Consider the following 16,539-nt stretch of genomic DNA (forward strand, 5'->3'; position numbering starts at 1 on the left):
GCATGAGTGGCTGAAGGGAAAGCAGCAATGAGCTGGATGTCAGCTCACCCCATCTCCCCAAGTCACCCCGGTCACTGCCGGTCACCATGTGCTCCCTGGGAAGCAGAGTCCCAACGAGGGAAGCCAGCACATACCTAGCCCATGAGGCAACACCAAGCTCCCACAGCATACAGGTCCCAGGGCCCGTTCACCAAAAATCACTAGGTGGCTGTGTGCATAGAATGCCCATTTCCAACCAAGAACTCGGGGACTAACAGCAATTTCTATAGCCAACAGTCATCAACAATTAAAAGCTCAGCTAATGTTTGCAAAATGAACGTTCATGCAGATGGATGAAGGGGTGGATGGTTATAGAGAGAGAGGGATGGAGAGATGGCTGGACGGACGCATGGGGGGATGAACAGACGGGTGGGCGATGTACAGGTGGGAGGGGACAGGTGGGTGGGCGGATGGAAGGATCTGTCTGTGCCATCAGATAAGGATTTATGCAGCTTGAGATGGAATGAGAAAGATGAGACTTGGGAGTCTTGGAATGAAAGTTTCCCAGGGTGATGACACATGATAAAGTCTGTGATTAGCAAAGCCAAGCCCACAAGACCATCCTGTGTGACGTCCACCCCCGCCCTGTGGCCTTGACAAAGTCAGGCCATAGGGGGCTGGACATTCACGAGCCAGCAAGCTCAGAGTCTACACACCGAGGCACATCCTCTCATGTTCTGCAAGTCTCCTGGCGGCCCTGAACTCACGTCATCACTAACACTGACAATGCTTGCCTTGAGAAACGTCCTTTCCTTCAGGGACAGTGCCCTATGGCTCCCCGCTTTAACGGCCTGCCACTCACCCTTCAATCCTGCACACATGAGTCATGGCAGGTTAGCGGATGGATGGATGCATGGATGTGTAGATGGGTGAGTAGGTGTGTCGGCCGATGGATGGGCGTGTGGTCTAGTTTGGCCAAATGGATGGGTGAGTGGATGAACAGTGATGGATGAGTGGGTGGGACACACAGGTTCTTAGTTGGAAGATATGTGGATGGATCGATGTGTGGATTGATGAATGGATGGACAGATGTTTTGTGGGTAGATGAATGGATAGAATGATGGATAAATGGATGTGTGGGTGCACGGATGGATTGTTGGATGGATACACAGAAGGTTGGATATATGGGTGGGTGAGTGGATGGTCACACAGACGGGTGGATGGAGTAGATGGATCAATGAGTGGAGTCGTCACTGGATGGGCGGGTGGAGCCACAGACCTGTAGTTATATGATTGGTTACATAGATGGAAATACATTCTCGGGCCTGGCGCAATAGCGTAATGCTTAAGGTCCCTGCCTTGAATGCGCCGGGATCTCATACGGGCCGCCGGTTCTAATCCAGACAGCTCCACTTCCCATCCAGCTCCCTGCTTGTGTTGTGGTCTGGGAAAGCAATGGAGGATGGCCCAAAGCCTAGAAAGAAGCTCCTGGCTCCTGGCTTCAGACCGGCACAGCACCAACTGTTGTGGTCCCTTGGGGAGTGAATCATTAGACGGAAGATCTTCCTCTCTGTCTCTCCTCCTCTCTGTATATCCACCTTTCCAATAAAAAAAAAAAATATTTGTTTTTAAAAAAAAGAAGAAATACATTCTCTTGCACTCAGAACAGTTTAGAGTCACCAGTATAATGGAACACCCAGCTGCTTCCAATCCAGCAGAAGTTAGTGTACACAAGGCCCAAGACCCTGACACTCAGGTGGGAAACCAGGACAGAGTTCCTGGTTCCCGGCTTTTGCCTGGTCCTAACATGGTGGTTGTAGTCAATAGGGCAGTGAAGCAGTGGTTGGAAGGTCTTTGTTCCTCTTTCGCTATAGCTTTGCCTTTCAAATTAAATTTTTAAGTCTTTACAAACTGAAACAATCCAGTGGTATCTGAAGACAAAGTTTAAGAAACTTAAAAGATTCCAAGCACTTTAACTCATGAATTTAAGTTTTCCAAAGGTGTCTGCTGATTTTCCACAATTGTTGGTGTAGCTGTCCAGACAGCAAAAGATCCATGTTGCCATGGCCGTCCTGGGAGAAGCCAGAGGCCCCCAGCCCGCACGTACCAGTGCAGCAGAGCCCCCACTGACAGAGCAATCCCTCTCCAGCACCTGTGTGCAGGACCTGACCACACCCCATCTCACCACAGACCTGACCACGGGTGGCAAGGGACCCCCCTCAACTCCACTGGCTCGGGACCACAAGCCACACCCCCTGTGGCACTCCATGCCAAATTGGTGCCAATCCCAATTTCATGCTCCCCAAGCAGCCATCCACCTCTCCCTCCCCATTTCCCTGCCCAGATGGAGTGGCCCCTGGACCTGTAGCTCTCTTACACATGTGCAGGAGCCCCACCCCTGCTCACGAGTACAGAGGGGGCTCCTCCTGCCTTGGGCCCCGGGCTGCAGCAGTCCCTTAAGCAGACCAGCAGGAGGGTCAAGGGTCCGAGCAGCAGCCAAGGGACGCCTGTCCTGTGAGAGGGGCTTCAGGATAAAGGAGAGAAAACAGAATGTCACCTGAACTTGTAGGCTTGCTTTTGGATTTTGACCAACAAAGGTGTCTCATTGGCTATGAACCAGGGCTCTCCATCCTCCACAAATGGAGGGATATCGCTGAGAAAGATCTGTGTGTCCAGCTCTTTGCGGAAGGAGCTTGTCATGGGCAGGTGGCAGGTGTCAGTTGAGTAGAAGTACATCTCCAGGGGCAACGTCAGCTCGTCATCCAGAAGGAATCGCTTGTACTCGTAGAAAAAGGGGTCCTGTGCCTGCTGCAGGCCCCACTCGTCCCTGCCCTCATCCGAGAGGCTGAGCCTGTCTGGACAGTGCACCAAGAAGCCGGCGAGCTCAGGATGCTGGAGCAGGGAGAAGCCACCAGGGATCTCTGTGCACAGCTTGATGAGGTGCTCGCGGAACCACAGCCCGACATCCTGGCTGCCATCGGGGTAGGTCTCCACACCCGGACCGAACCGCTCGTCAGCTTTGTACAGCCCCTGCAGGAGAAGCTTCAGTGGGACCGAGGGAGAGGCCCTGACCAGGCAGAGGGCACTCCACAGGCACTGACCGGCCACGGGTGTGCCAGGCCCTGGCTCTCCCTTGTGGCGCGGGAAGGCACATGTGCAGGTGCCAGGTGCTCAGTGGGGCAGGTGCGGGCATTGAGAAGGACAGAGCCAGGAGGGCTACTGCTGGCACACACGAGCCAGAGTGGCCAGGGGTCCTCCGGGTGCAGGGCTCCCTGAGGGACCATCCCAGAACCGTGATGGACATGAGCAGGGCGCCATCAGTTGACAGCAGCAGAGAAGACAAGACCAACGGCTAGACGCCAGGTATTTAAGCCTGAGATGTCACAGTCTCACAGCTGCGTGCTGAACGGGCCTAGAACAGCCGACCAAAGCCACAGTGATGAGCGCCCATGTCATGGTCTGCAAACCACAGAACCAGGCTCAGTGGGAAACAACTGAGCCGGGCCTTCTGCTGTTCCTTTGTATCCATTTACGGGGGGGGGCAGAGATGTGGATCCCGAGCTCCCACACACCGCTGCACTCCCCACATACCCACAGACACTCGTAGCTAGAGCACGCTAGAACACACCAAATGTTTTACAGACCCGTGAGCCTCTGCTGCAGAAGCTTTAAAACAAACACGAGACAGGTTGGGCATGCAGAGCAGAACTCCGCTTCATCAGCCAACCTTGGCTGGTGTGTGGAGGAAGCAGCCCACCCCCGGTTGCTTCTTAAGCAGCCAGTACCATCTTTATTCCATGGGCACCCATCTGGCGCCAGGCTTTGCCCACTGGTCGCCTGCTGATGAGCTCTGGGGACTTGAGAGTGATGAAATATTGCCTAGGGACATCCATGGATACAGACACCATATGTGTAAGAGAGGAATGAATTCTGAGGGACACCTAACAACACGGCCACTGTCCTGGGTGGTACGTGAGGGGACTGAGACCTGGTGGTATGGAGGGCAGAGACTGGAAGATCTGTATGGGTCAGACTGATTCATCAGCCCACATGGGAGTGCTGAGATGGGCTTGTTAGCGCAGAGCATCGCTGACCACCACACGCCATATCACATGAGAGCTATGGCTGGGGGCCTGTTGAGCAGAGGTAGATCCAAGTACCTGATTGAGTGTTGGAACAGGGGACAGGTCACACCAAGCAGGGCCATGACACTAAGCAGCACGTGAGAGAACCAGGCCCAGGGGTAGATTCTGCAGGGATAAGTGTGCCCAACCCTACAGAAATACAAGTCCTGCTGGTTAGCTCAAGAGTTGGGGTGGTGACTGGCTGAACTAGGAGTAAACACTGAACCCTCCAACACTCACGGGTACTGGAGCTGAGAATAGGCTGGGCAGGTCCAAGCTGCAGCACCTGCATGTGCATCCTAAAACAGGGTGTAGTGCAGGCCGGCCCACAACAGCCACCAACTCAAAGACCAAGATGGAGGGGCAGGCTATGCTGGGCAAGGACCTAGCACCTGCTGCTGGAGCACGTGATCTGGGCCTGGGAGTGGGCTGAGTGGGGAACCTGGGAGACCCCTACTGGGCCATAGCACCCACTGGTGAGCACCTGTTCCAGACATAGGGGTCAGGCAAGCTGGGCAAGGTAGCCCCACCCATTGATAAGTGTGTGGGTTGGTTTTGGAAGGGGGCGGACCAGGCAGGGCCGAGCAGATCTTAGCCCACTGGCGAGTGCAGAAACCAGGTTGGAGTGCAGATCATGCTGGGCTAGGGTATCATACCTACCGGTTCACATGAGCCAGGGATGGGAGCAGACTAAGCAGGGCCAGGTTGCAGCATCTGCCAGCGAGAGTTGGACTGAGGGCTGGCTAGGTCAGGCCAAACTACAGCATCAAAAGGCAAAGGCTGGGCCCAGCGGCGTGGCCTAGCGGCTAAAGTCCTCGCCTTGAACGCCCCAGGATCCCATATGGGCGCTGGTTCTAATCCCGGCGGCTCCACTTCCCATCCAGCTCCCTGCTTGTGGCCTGGGAAAGCAGTCAAGGACGGCCCAATGCATTGGGACACTGCACCCGCGTGGGAAACCCGGAAGAGGTTCCTGGTTCCCGGCTTCGGATCGGCGCGCATCGGCCCGTTGCGGCTCACTTGGGGAGTGAATCATCGGACGGAAGATCTTCCTCTCTGTCTCTCCTCCTCTCTGTATATCTGGCTGTAATAAAATGAATAAAAATCTTTAAAAAAAAAAAAAAAGGCAAAGGCTAAGATGGATGGGGGCTGTGCCAGGCCGGGTCAGAGCAACCACTGGCACATGTGAGATCTGTGGAGGGGAGCAGGCCTGGCTGGGGAGCAAAGGAGACGCCACAGCCAGGTTGTGATCCCAATTGGAGAGTGCAAAGGCCAGGGTGGAGGATGCAGTTTGGTCTGGATATAGCTGCAGAATCCCTTGGCATGTGTGTGGGCCAGGTATGGAATATCCCAGACTAGGCTAGAATCCAGCACCCACTGGTGCTCATGAGAACCAGGGTAGGTATAGCACAGGCTAGGCCAGGTCTCTGCCCCCACTGAGCCATGTGTGAGCTCTGTCTGGGTATGGCTGTAGTGCCCAAAAACAAGAACCGGAATGAGTGAGGGCCAGTGAGGAAAGGCCACTGTTCCTGCAAGGACAGGAAGTGGACTAAGTAGGGCTGGCCCATGAACCCACCAGTGTGTGCGAGATCTGGCATTGGGAGAGATCTGGATGGAGGAGCCTGGGGAACTCCTCTGTTGGGACATGCTCCCTGCAGGTGAGTGCAAGAACCAAGACGGGGAGCAGCCCAGACCAGGCCAAAATACAGTACCCACCAGTATACATTTGGTGCAGGTTGGGGGCAGGCCAGGCTGGGTCAGTTCATATCACCAACTGGCGAATCCAAGTGCTAGAAAGGAGTGTGGGTCAGGTCGAGTCAGGGCACAATACCAGCCAGTACACATGAAGGCCGGGACTGGGGGCTGGCAGGGCTGGGCGAGGCCGTAGCCCCCACCAGCGTGAGTTGGAATTGGGGGTGAGCCTGGCCTGGCCAGGCTACAGCACCCACTCACTGGTAAATGCCACGGTAGGGGGGCTGTGCCAGACTGGGCCGCAGAAACAAACCAGCACGTGAGAAACATGGGGGGCTGGTGGGAATGGCCCCAGTGAGGGGGCTGCGAAGGTCCCCCTGCTGGGCCACTACTCCCACTGATGAGCATGAGAGCTGGGATGGGGGTAGACCAGGCCAGGCAGGGCCACATTTAATAGCCTACCTGTGAGCTGGGTCAGGGAAAAGCCAGGCTGGGCTGACTGTACCTTCCGGTAGATGTATAAGCCAGTGTCGGTGTGGATTGATTGGGCTTTGCCGCAGCATCAGCTGGCAGATGCTGGCACAGGGGCCAAACTCTGTCAGGTGCAGGCATGGCTTAGACAGATGGTGGCACTCACTGGCACCAGTGTGGACTGGATAGTGGGGCTGGTTGGGACAAACTGGGCTTCAATGCCCATCAACGTGTACCAGAGCTGAATTGGATGTGGGACAGATGGGACCAGTCTGCTGTACATACTGGCAAGCACAGGAACCAGGGCAGGGGCGGGCCTGGGGTTTTGTGGGTCGCTCCAACTAGACTGCAGCTCCCATTGGTTTACGTGAAGGCTGAGTATGTGGTGGGCAGGATCGGGTTGTGCTCCAACACCCATTCGGTTGTGTAAAACACAGGGCTGGAGACATAACTGACCCCGCAATTGCAACTACCAATGTGTGGCGTAGGCTGATTTGGGTGACAGACTGTGCCGGACCCTGTATTGGCAAACACACACAAGAATCAGGCCTGGATGGCCTCAGATGAGGTTTCTTGGGTGATTCCCTCCCAACTGAACTGCTGGATTCAAAACCCTAACCATGGAGAGAAGTGCAGGTTCCATGGGCTGACCGTGGAGTGGATGTGTCCGAGCTGGGCCTCCTCAGTGGCTCAGATGGAGCAGTGGACAGCACATCCAGGTGCACATGGAGGACTGGAGGATATGGCAGTGCACTGAAGCCTCCAGAGGCCACCTGGTACCACGGCAGAGGAAGGAGGACAGAACAACTGATCAACTACCCCAGCCAAGCATTGGCAGTGAAGATCTGAGCAGACGGAGACACTAAGGTGGACTATAGCAGCCAGTGGATTCGGGAGAGATCTCATTGTGATTGGAGTGGCGGGTTCCCCAGCAATTCAGGACTGTTGAACTATCAAAACCTCTTGAGATATCCATGGTGTTGTAAATTTCTATTTTTCTTCCTGTTGTTGATTTTGTATTGTGGCTTTTCACTTAAGAGGGATGTGTGGTGACTGTAATGGAGACCATCATGTCCAGATGTGAGGATGCGGTGCAGTGTGCATCTGTACTTCCAGATCAAAGATGGACTCCTAATGAAACTATCAGCTGTATCCTGACAATGGGAGGCTGGACTCCGCCATTGTCCACGCCCGCGATGATGAACATGTGACTGTTTATAAAGAGCTATGCTATAGTAGTGATATAGGGGAATTCGGTGGGGGAAGGGGACTTGAGGAGGGGGCAGAGGAAATCCCAGGGCCTATGGAACTGTATCATAGACTGATGATAATAATTTAAAAAGAAGTTAAAATTTTCAAAATTAAAAAAACAAACATGGGGTTGGCATTGGCATAGTGCATTAAGCCACCACCCGTGATGCCAGCATCCCATATAAGTACAGCTATTCCACTTCTGATCCAGCCCCTGCTCACATGCAAGATGGCCCAGGTGCCCGAGCCACTGCAGCCACATGGGAGACCCGGCAGACGCTCCTGGATTTGGTCAGACCTACTTTAGACATTGAGCAGCAGATGGAAGAACATCCATTGTCTCGCTAACTCTGATTTTCACTTAAGTCTGTATACATACACTACACACACTACACACACACACACACATATACATATGCATTATACGCAACCCTCCTTTGTCACCACTGAAGGATGGCAGGAAATAACCTTGTTGTTTAAGAACCAATCAAGGAATGGGACAGCCCAACAAAACTTTTACTCTTGCTGTTACTGTATATGTGCCTCAAGGTAACCGAACTTTTTTTAGATTTATTTGTTTTTATTGGAAAGTCAGATATACAGAGAGGAGGAGACAGAAAAATCTTCTCTCCGTTGATTCACTCCCCAAGTGACTGAAACATCCAGAGATGAGCCTATCTGAAGCCAGGAGCCTGGAGCTTCTTCCGGCTCTCCCACATTAGTGCACAGTCCCAAGGCTCTGGGCCGTCCTCTGCTGCTTTCCCAGGCCACAAGCAGGGAGCTGGATGGGAAGTGGGGTTGCTGGGATTAGAACCAGTGCCGATATAGGATCCCAGTGTGTGCAAGGTGAGGATGTTAGCCACTAGGCTACCATGCTGGGCCCTACAGCCAAACTCTTGATGAAGGGATTTATTTCAAGTAAAATACTTCTAGCTAATAAATGAAGGAATAATAAAAAATAATAAAAGTCCTTGGCACCCTCCACTTATGAAGAGCTCTAGGCAAGGCTCATCGGTGGCTCTGACGGGTCGTCCGCAGCAGAGCTGAGGGGTCTGCCTACGGCCTGCACAAGGCCGCTGCTCCCGGATCCCGGTCAGCTCTCGCCAAGCCACAGGAAGACAACCAGGCTGTGTCTCCAGCTGTGACTCTGGACAATGGTGCAGGGCTGGGTGGTGAGAAGTGACAGGCGGCATGACAGGGGTGGCAGAGGAGGGCAAGCCTGGCTCCTGCTGCACGTGAAAGAAAATTCATACAAAAGGGCTCGCAGACCCACACGTGCCACTGGAACACAGAGGAAAATGCGGGTGAAGATGTGGTTTAACCAGCTTCCTTCACACATACACATACCAAGAGCTAGAACCAAGTGCTGGCAAATGAAGCCTCAGTATTATGATGTACTTTTACAGGAGCTCAAGCCTCTGCATGTGGTACCTGCATCCCATGTGAATGCTGGTTCAAGGCCCGGCTGCTCCACTTCTACTGTCACTCCCTGCTAACGGCCTGGGGAAGCAGCAGAGGGTGGCTCAAGTGCTGGACCCTGCATCCACACCTGGACAAAGCAGACCTGGACAACACTCCTGGCTCCTGGCTTCAGAGCAGCTCAGCTCTGGGAAGGGAACCAGCAGGTGGAACCTTTCTCTCTCTCTCTCTCTCTCTCTCTCTCTTTATATATATATATATATATCTGCCTCTCAAATAAAAACAAATACATCTTTTCAAGAATGTGCTTTTCAAACGACACTCTTCAGCAAGTCAACGGGAAACCCCACTGTGAGAAGATACAAACCACACAGCTGAGCAGTGTCTGTGAACAGAACGCCATCTACGCCATGGCCAAGAACACAGACAGCAAGTAGACACGAGCAAACTCCTCAGCACGGAAGGTGCACAGACAGCAAGGAAGGACATGGAGATGCTAACACCATCTGTCCATAGGGTGTTCCCTCCTGGGAGCCATCAGCGCTGGGCTCAGCCTGGCCCCCCGTCCTCCTCAGCCTGGACTCCACATACCCCCATCCCCCTCAGCCTGGACCCCATGTACCCCCATCCCCCTCAGCCTGGACCCCACGTACCCCCATCCCTCTCAGCCTGGACCCCACGTACCCCCATCCCCCTCAGTCTGGACCCCACGTACCCCCATCCCTCTCAGCCTGGACCCCACGTACCCCCATCCCCCTCAGCCTGGACCCCACGTACCCCCATCCCCCTCAGCCTGGACCCCACATAACCCCTGTACTCCTCAGCCTGGAACCCACATACCCCCATGAGCCTCAGCCTGGAACCCACATACCCCCATGAGCCTCAGCCTGGACCCCACATAGCCCCATGCCCCTCAGCCTGAGCCCAGCTGCCTCAGACCCACACCCCCATGCCCCTCATTCTAGACCCCGTGGGCCACACCCTCATGCCCCTCAGCCTGGACCCTGTGGCCCACACCCCCATGCCCCCTCAGCCTGGACCTGGCTGCCTCAGGCCCACACAGGCCCACACAGGCCCACACAGGCCCACACAGGCCCAAGCCTCCAATGGGTCAACAATGCCAGCCAGGAGAGGTGTGGGTAACAATTCGGGTCACGGCCACTGAGGGACGCACCACTACCTGATCACCAGGGCAGCTTCAAGTGACGGGTGGTGAGGGAGACATGGGGGACCATCCCCGGCCCCTCTGCAGCCTGGGAAGCCGGCCGCACCTGTGCAAGTCCATGTGAAGCCAGCTATGGACACGCAAACACCGTGGCAGCAACCACAGAGAGCTTCCAGACTGTCCTTCAGGTGACCCGTGCCTACTGGCTGAGAGAGCAGGCAAGTCCTGGCACGCAGGCCCGCACCGTGCCAAGCAAGGCCAACCACACAGTCGCGGCTCAGGGTTGGGGTGCGGGACCTGTTGGTGTCTTGATGGATGGCAGCCGGTGCACAACCCCTCACCCAGCAAACTTGGGACCTTGCAGGCTAAGAGGGAGAACAGTGCGTGGGATGCGTGCCCGGGCTGGAAGGGCCACTTGTGTTCAGAGGAAGTAAGATCAACGCCATGTGTGTGGAGCGACCGGGTCATGGAGGAAAAGTCTGACACACCCACGGCTCTCAGCACTGCTCTGGGGACTGGAAGGCCAAACAGACCTGGCTCCCCGCGCATGCTCACTAGGGGAACAATTACAATCACTAAACAACAGAAAGCTACTTCCAGTTAAACAAGTAAACTCACCCATAATCCACCATGTCTTGGTCTAAGCACACACCCATCCCACCCTCACCTGAGTGAACAATGACCCCACCCCTCACCCAAACACCCAGGGCATCACCCCTCACCTTAACACCTAGAGACCCCCCTCCCTCATCCGGGTATCCAGAGATCTCACCACACTGGAACACCCAGAGAGCCCACCCCTCACCTTGGTGTCCAGAACCCCACTCCCACACTGGAGCACCCAGAGAGCCCACCCTCCCCTGGGTGTCAGGGCCCTGGCTCTCACCTGGAAGGTCTTTGTCGTCATGCACATGGTGCCATAGCCTTCCCGGCAGCTGAGGTAGAAAGTGCCTGTGAAACTGGAGCCGTCTGGCCACACGTAGGTGCCCAAGCCATGGAAGTGGTCTCGGTAAAACTGCCCGCGGTAGGACTGTCAGTAGGGCATGTTGGAGAAACCATTGATGAGCCACCCTAGACCCAGCAGGTGGGGGATCAGAGCCTGCCCTGCCCCCAAGGCAGAGTCGGTCACCCCCAGGGCCCAGGCCCAGCAAGCGGGGGGTCAGAGCCTGCCCTGCTTCCAAAGCCAGTCAGTCACCCCGAGGGTCCCCAGACCAGCAGGTAGGGGGTCAGAGCCTGCCCTGCCCCCAAGGCCAGAGTTGGTCACCCCGAGGGGCCCCCAGACTCAGCAGGTGCGGGGGGTCAGAGCCTGCCCTGCTCCCAAGGCAGAGTCGGTCACCCCGAGGGGCCCCAGGCCATGGCACATGGCTCACTTCCTCTGAAGACCCCTGGGCAGTACCTGTGCTCCCAGAGAGAGGTCTGGCAGGGAGGCCAGCACTGGACTGGGCTCTGTGAGTCACGAAGCACATGCCGCTGAAGCTGCGGCACAGCACACCGACAGAGCTTCTCCCCTGGACGTCATCGGGCCTCCCTCCACACACTCCCTCCATGCCAGACAGGCCTCGTGGGTCCCTCAGTGTGGATGTGAGGCCCGTGAGGCCAGGCGGGACTGGCACTGCCGCACCCTGTGCATAGGCCCTGGCTCCTGAGGGAGGCCCTCTCTTGTGCTGTAGCCATCCCATGCACACGGCTGGCTGAGTGTCTGCTCCGGGCACCAAACCATGCAGGTCCCCACAGCAGCGGAGCTGGGCCCAGCCTGCCAGGGTCTCCGGTCACAGGAAATAGACCAGACAGCACAGCTTTGCTGCAGGGGAGCTCTGGGCTGACACTTGACCTGGGTACACTTCTGGGCTCTGGCACATTCCAGGCCCAGGGTTCAGGGACAAGGACAGGGTGCTCCACCCACAGCTGCTCCTCACGGCCTCTGAGGACCCCCACCCCTCATTCCCACCTTCCCCACACCTCTGAGCCCAGTCTCGCCTCTACTCAGTGAGAGTGCATTTACAGGGTGCCTGCTGACCCACTGAGCACAGCACCCTGCAAGGACATGGCTGGCCGCAGCTGCCCAAAGCTGGCCAGCCAACATGCAGGACTAGAAGGGTCCATTGCAGCCCCTTCCTCGGGAGCTGGGGGAATGGAGGCAGGGGGCAGGGACTGAGCCAGGTATACCAGTCTGGAGCACCAGGGATCCTGGTGCAGACAAAGCAAGGACAAGGGTGGACAGATCCTGGAACCAGGCAGCCCCAGCAGCCCCTGTGCTCACCACCTCCAAGCAAGCACACACATGCACACACAACCACACATGTGCACATAAACACACACAGGCATGCATAAGTACACACATGTATGCACATTCATGTACATATACACCTCCTGCACACGCATGCACCTGCTCAGGTACACCAGGAAGCACTGAGGGTCACACCAGGACAGAATGAGGTGAGGGACAGCTCACGGGACATCTTCAAAGCTCAGTATCCCATAGGGGAGACGCCACACACAGCCTCTCTCTGCCACCCGCCAGGTGGGGAGAATCAGAGACCAGGTTCTGGGCAGAGCCCACCAGCAGGTGCAAGGATGCTGTAACATTCTTTGTCTCCTACTTTGGCTTCAACTCACAGCAGCTCCAGTTGCGTAAATGCACATGTCAGTGACCACTCAGAGCAAGAGCCAAGGCCCAGCTCCCACACCTCCCCAGGGCAGTGGACCCCAGGCAGGCCCAGCTCCCACACCTTCCCAAGGGCAGTGGACCCCAGGCAGGCCCAGCTCCCATACTTCCCCAGGGCTGTGGACCCTGGGCAGGCCCAGCTCCCACACCTTCCCAAGGGCAGTGGACCCCGGGCAGGCCCAGCTCCCACACCTCCCCAGGGCTGTGGATCCCGGGCAGGCCCAGCTCCCACACCTCTCCAGGCTGTGGACCCCGGGCAGGCCCAGCTCCCATACTTCCCCCAAGGCTGTGGACCCCGGGCAGGCCCAGCTCCCATACTTCCCCCAAGGCTGTGGACCCTGGGCAGGCCCAGCTCCCACACCTCCCCAGGGCAGTGGACCCCGGGCAGGCCCAGCTCCCACACCTCTCCAGGGCTGTGGACCCCGGGCAGGCCCAGCTCCCATACTTCCCCAAGGCTGTGGACCCCGGGCAGGCCCAGCTCCCACACCTCTCCAGGGCTGTGGACCCCGGGCAGGCCCAGCTCCCACACCTCTCCAGGTTGTGGACCCCGGGCAGGCCCAGCTCCCACACCTCTCCAGGGCTGTGGACCCCAGGCAGGCCCAGCTCCCATACTTCCCCAAGGCTGTGGACCCCGGGCAGGCCCAGCTCCCACACCTCTCCAGGGCTGTGGACCCCGGGCAGGCCCAGCTCCCACACCTCTCCAGGTTGTGGACCCCGGGCAGGCCCAGCTCCCACACCTCCCCAGGGCTGTGGACCCCGGGCAGGCTCTGGTGGCTGTCTGCAAAGACGCAGTCCACCTGACATCACCCCTCCTGCTCAGTGGGCCCAGCAATCCTCCCCAGGAGGGAACAGGCCTGGGACTGGACTCCCTGTCTAAGCCATGGGGCCACCCACCCAGCATCACTCCTCCTGCTTTGTGGACCCAGTGCTCTGACCTCCCCGGGACTGTTCTTCCCAGGGAAGCGGTAGGGCTGTTACCTCCCCTGTGGGCCAGGAGAACTCGCCATATCCCAGCTTCATGTTCAGACCAAACTGTCCCCGGTAGAAACAGCCATCCGGCCACTGTTGCTCGCCCTGGACCAGCCGGACAGGCACCTCCTCCAACTGCTGTTGCTCCAAGCTGTCCTCTGCCTCCTCTTCGGGGTTCATAGGGGCTTCCCTGGGGAAGGCCAGGAGTGAGAACAGCCGAGGAAAGGTGCCAACCAGTCAGAGGGAGCGAATGGCTGAGAGCCCGGGACAGGACCAGGCTGGCCTGGGGCTGCTGGACCCTCCTGCAGCAACTGGCCAGGCCAGTGTGTCCCCTTAGCCAACGGCACCAACCTCAAGCCAGGCAGGGAGCTGAATTCAACACAGTTCACACACACAGATCCAGGAAAGGCCGCGACCACGGCAGGCTGCAAACAGATGCGTGGATGCAGGCAGCACTGGTGGGTCACAGCCACAGGGCGACTCCGGTTCCCCTACCCCCATTCTTGCTAAGTTGTGACTTAAGAGCAAATCCAACCCTGGCCCAATCTCTCCTGCTCACACATAGATACACGATCATCCACTCTCAAGGGCTCTGCATCCAGTATGCCTAGACTGGACAGCTGACCCTGTGTCCCGCCGACAGCTGCAGGCCACAGAGGCTAAACAGGTGTGTGTCGTCACGGCCAGGCAGTCGGGAGAAGAGACGGCACCCACAGGCCGGGGAGGGGGCTGGCCCAGGGCCCCCTCTCGGCCTTGGTCATACCCTGGTCTTGGTCTCCAGAGCCAGGGACTCTGACCCACGGACCTGGAATGTGACACAAGGCAACTATGTCTTGCTCAACAAAGATGTACAAAGGTGGAAGCCGGCCGGCTGCTGAGGAAGAGTCGTGGGATGTTTTTAAGTGTCCTGAGACATAAAAGGAAGTGACTCGGAGGCCTGCTCACCACCCAGTCAGCTGTGTGGTAGGTAGCGCCTCCAGGAGAGGGCTGGCCGCCACAAGGCCCTGAACCCCAGCAGGACTGGTCCTCTCCCGCTGCTGTTCAGGCACCAGAGACAGGGCAGCTCAGCCCGGCCAGCTCTGGCTAGCCCTCAGAGAAGACGGGGTGGGGGCCCCTCTGGTACAGGGACCCCTGCCTTGACTCTACCCAGCCTTAGCCAAGTCTCTGTCAGCCAGGCCTGCTTGCCTCTTCACGAGCCATACACGTGCTCAGGGATGGTTAGTGCCTGCCCTGGCCCTGCACCCCCAGCTTTCCAGAGTGCCCAGCCCCATCCCCGGCGTGCCACCCCCAGCTGCCCAGAGCGCCTCGCACCTTTTGATGAGGGAGGCCGAGTCTTCTGGCGACCGCGGGTTCCGGGCAACACCGGCCACATTGGCCCTCGCCTGCAGCAAGGGCTGGGGGCCGTTGGCCTCCAAGGCTTCACAGTCTAAAGTATAGGAGACACGACCCCCTTCCATGTCCCGCGACTTCGAACCTGGAAGAAACACATGTGCCCCTCAGGACCCCTGCCACGACCGGCTGAACTCCTGGGGACCCCGACTGCCCACCCATCGGGCCTTGCCCTGCAGCGTCGTTGGGGCCACGTGGCGGGGACAGGCCTGCGCCCGTTGACAGCCCGAAGGCGCGTCCACACGGAGGTGGCCGCCCCGACCCCCGGCACTCCCAGCCCCTCTGCCCGAGGAAGGCAAGGAGTGCTCGCAGAGGACCGCACCTAGGCCTGCAGGAATCGGACACCTCCTAGTCCACCGGGCCACTGCAGGGCACCGGGTTGCCGTAGAAACAGGCCCCGCCCACAGGACGCTGCGCTCTCGGCCAGGCCCCACCCCCTCTATGACCTCACGGGGCGGTGACCACGGCGGCCTGGCCCGGGGCCAGGGGAGCCTGCGCGCATCCCGTGACCCACCTGCAGTGGGCGGGACCCCAGCTTGTGCCGCGGCTTTCCCTGACCGAGTTAGGACGCACGGAGACTGGAGCAGGCGGCCCGGAGCCCCCTGAACCCAGCGACGGTGTGCTTGTAGGAGACGGAGCCCCAGGGCTGAAGCACCCCAGCACCAGAGAGGCCAGGGAGAAGATCTCAGGGTGAAGACGGGTTACCCAGAGTGGGAACTATAGATGAGCTCTGCATACCACGGCCGGGACTCAGCTGCAGCCCTGCAAGTAGGGAAGCGCCCGTGAAGACTGCTACACCTGCTCATCCTCACGCCTCCCCAAGCTGATGAGCGTGAGAAATACACACAAGGGTGGGCGTGTTGAGGGAGGGTGAGGGCCTGCCGTCCTAGGGGCAGAAGGCAGGAGGAGCCCTCAGCGTGGGCTCTAGGGCCCCCGGAGTGGAAGGGTCCCCTGGGAGGAGCACCTGGATGCTCCAGGCAGTTAGTGGCGGCCCGGGTCTGGAGGCCCTGCCTGTGTAATGTTTTTCACCCACCCGTGTGTGCCCATCGCTGGCTGGGACGTGAAGGGCTGGGGGGCTGCCCTGCGCTTGGTCACTCCCCTATAGAAGCCTGTGCCAGGAGGCACAGCTTGTCTCCTGGGGCAGACTGTCAAGGTAGTGATTTCTCCGTTCCGACTCAGGAATCAATCTCTCTCCCTTTTACTTTGTGTTCCATGGCTAGTTTCTGCTTCTCTCCTTCTGAATGAACTTCGCCATTTGTTTATGCCTGTGCTTAAATATTTTTTAAGTTATAGGCCAGACCACAACCACACGAGCGGCACGCGGGCAGTGGGCTCCCAAGGCCTGAAGCAACTGCCGCAATCCTTCGCCTTCCCCAGCCTGCGTCTCAGCGTCAAAATCACCTGCAGGATGGACGCGG

At 57.8% G+C, this 16,539-nt stretch overlaps 1 protein-coding gene across 3 annotated transcripts in view; it reads right to left on the bottom strand.

Annotated features, from left to right (window-relative positions):
• ANKMY1 (ankyrin repeat and MYND domain containing 1) overlaps window positions 1-16,539 on the bottom strand; it is a 43,198-nt gene that overhangs the window by 25,870 nt on the left and 789 nt on the right. For 2 of the 3 annotated variants that reach the window (XM_058665208.1, XM_058665209.1), the window contains exons 1-4: window positions 15,044-15,427; window positions 13,742-13,922; window positions 10,985-11,128; window positions 2,537-3,009 (exon numbers count right to left, since the gene is read on the bottom strand). In XM_058665208.1, coding sequence (XP_058521191.1) covers window positions 2,537-3,009; window positions 10,985-11,128; window positions 13,742-13,922; window positions 15,044-15,189 — 944 coding nt within the window. In that variant the 5' untranslated portion in view covers window positions 15,190-15,427. Of the gene's footprint in view, window positions 1-2,536; window positions 3,010-10,984; window positions 11,129-13,741; window positions 13,923-15,043; window positions 15,428-16,539 lie in introns of those variants that run through there. The other variant, XM_058665211.1, reaches the window with a different exon arrangement.

Source organism: Ochotona princeps, chromosome 5 (assembly GCF_030435755.1).
Source record: "Ochotona princeps isolate mOchPri1 chromosome 5, mOchPri1.hap1, whole genome shotgun sequence".
Taxonomy (NCBI): Eukaryota; Metazoa; Chordata; class Mammalia; order Lagomorpha; family Ochotonidae; genus Ochotona; species Ochotona princeps.